This window comes from Morone saxatilis, unplaced genomic scaffold (genome assembly GCF_004916995.1).
Source record: "Morone saxatilis isolate NCDOM2014 unplaced genomic scaffold, NCSU_SB_2.0 Contig12, whole genome shotgun sequence".
Lineage (NCBI taxonomy): Eukaryota > Metazoa > Chordata > Actinopteri > Moronidae > Morone > Morone saxatilis.
The window spans coordinates 27,145,289-27,147,133 of record NW_023339674.1 but is presented as its reverse complement, the minus strand read 5'-3'; the positions used below and the strand labels follow the sequence as shown (position 1 = coordinate 27,147,133).

At 39.2% G+C, this 1,845-nt stretch overlaps 1 protein-coding gene across 1 annotated transcript in view; it reads right to left on the bottom strand.

The window, feature by feature from the left end:
• Window positions 1-1,845, bottom strand: part of ptprfa (protein tyrosine phosphatase receptor type Fa) — a gene marked incomplete in the record, with an annotated part of 110,171 nt that overhangs the window by 9,719 nt on the left and 98,607 nt on the right. The window contains 1 exon segment of the mRNA XM_035652778.1: window positions 1,017-1,136. Coding sequence (XP_035508671.1) covers window positions 1,017-1,136 — 120 coding nt within the window.

The following is a 1,845-nucleotide window of genomic DNA, read 5'->3' as shown; positions in this document are numbered from 1 at the left end:
TATTTTTGGGTAAGATTACATTTTGTGAAGTTTATGTTTAAGTTTGCTGTGTAACGGATTATGGATGACTACATTGCTCCTAGGCCTTTAAAGTTCATACGCTAAAATACAAACAGATAATTGATATGTTAAAATATTTACATTTGTTAAATAAGAATAAATACATGTAAAGCTTGTAAGCAGTAGAAAGCCATGACATTTAATTCATATGAGTGATTGAATTGGTATATTTAAGTTGTTTATTCATACATGTTTAAAGCTGCATAGTGTTGATTATTCTTTGTTTGTATGTTTTAGTTTCACCTTTCCTATATTTCAATAAACCTGTGGACAACGAGACGACGGTCTTCAGAGTAGTGATATTTGGAAAGAGTTTATCTGACTGCCAAGCTGGATACAGCACGTATAGCGAGGGCAGTACAAAAGAGCACTTGATGAATGGAAACATTCTGCACTTAGTACATTGGTAAAGCACTATCAATGTCAAACCATTTTTTATCAGATCTACAATAAAGGCGTGGTAACTTTTATTCATATTCATATACATTCAGTGAAGCACAGTTTTCATATTTTCTCTATTCAAGCACCTGGTCACTATTTTCTTAGACTCTCAACCTTTTCAGACATTTGTCACATTGCCTGCTTCATCTGTATGTTGTAGTGATGCTTTTTCTCTCTTTCAAGAAAGAGAGAGAGACGGGGTAGTGAGTTAAAAATGTTATAATAGCAAGGAAGAAGACTGCTTTTTGTTCTCTTACAGGCTGCACAACCGATTAACTTATTTGTCGTTTTCGTTTTAGTTATTAGATAGTGAATTCTGCTGCCTGTTTTTATTAATAATACATAATTAGTGGACAGAGTTTTTGGGTTTGTAAAGCAAAGCCAACTTGGAGACCAACATGTTAAATTGCCATTAGATTAACATTACAAGGTGTATGTCTGAAAAGAGCTATAGTGCTGTCTGCTATCAAACACTGTCATAATCCATCTTCGCATTATACATGTAGAGTTCTTACCTTATAGAGGGCGAATGTACGGACACTGTACGTAGCCAGCTCCACAGTGTCCAGCATGGTCACCTGAATCATCCCATATGTTTCTGTGCCTCGGCTGGGCCAATACTGGTCACACTTCACCTGCACACACGAATGAAGAATGAGTTATATATATGACATTTGTATATATGATTTATATCTTTGGTTACTGCAGCTACAGAAGTCTTGTGAGCTTACATCTTTCTAACTCCACCCACCAGAATTACTTCATTTTATTTCAATCTCAAACGTTTCAAAGTCTCCAGACCCAACCGATGCTGACTCAAGTGACATCACTTGAGGACATTTATCAGACTTCACACTGTTCCCTCTTGAGACAGAAAAGGCTTTAATACAACTTTTTTCACATATGCTGTACCTGGAAACATAATTCGATGCCTGTAGCTCCACACAGGTAAATAACCACCGCTGATTTTGCTTTTCTTTAATCGCCTTTAATAGATAGTGACAGCTGAAGATAGACAGGAAGGGTGGGGGGATGAGTGCAGGATTCGACAGCAGGGACTCAGCCTTCGGTACACTGCGGTCGCCAGCTCTACCAACGTGATGCTATCCGGGCGCCCACCCGCTAGGTGGTGGCGCCTGCGGTCCGGGGGTGGTGTGGGAGTGAAGTGTGTGGAGAAGGTGAGCTGTATGCTTGAAAACAACAATGGGGGGCTGCTAAAGGAGATCAGCATAGATGGCGCTAGCAATCAGTTCGTAGTCAGAACTGAGTAGTATTTCTTCATTGTAAGAAAAAAGGGAGTAAAGAACAGCACTGAAGCTTTGTCTCCATCTTTCTCTCGTCTGA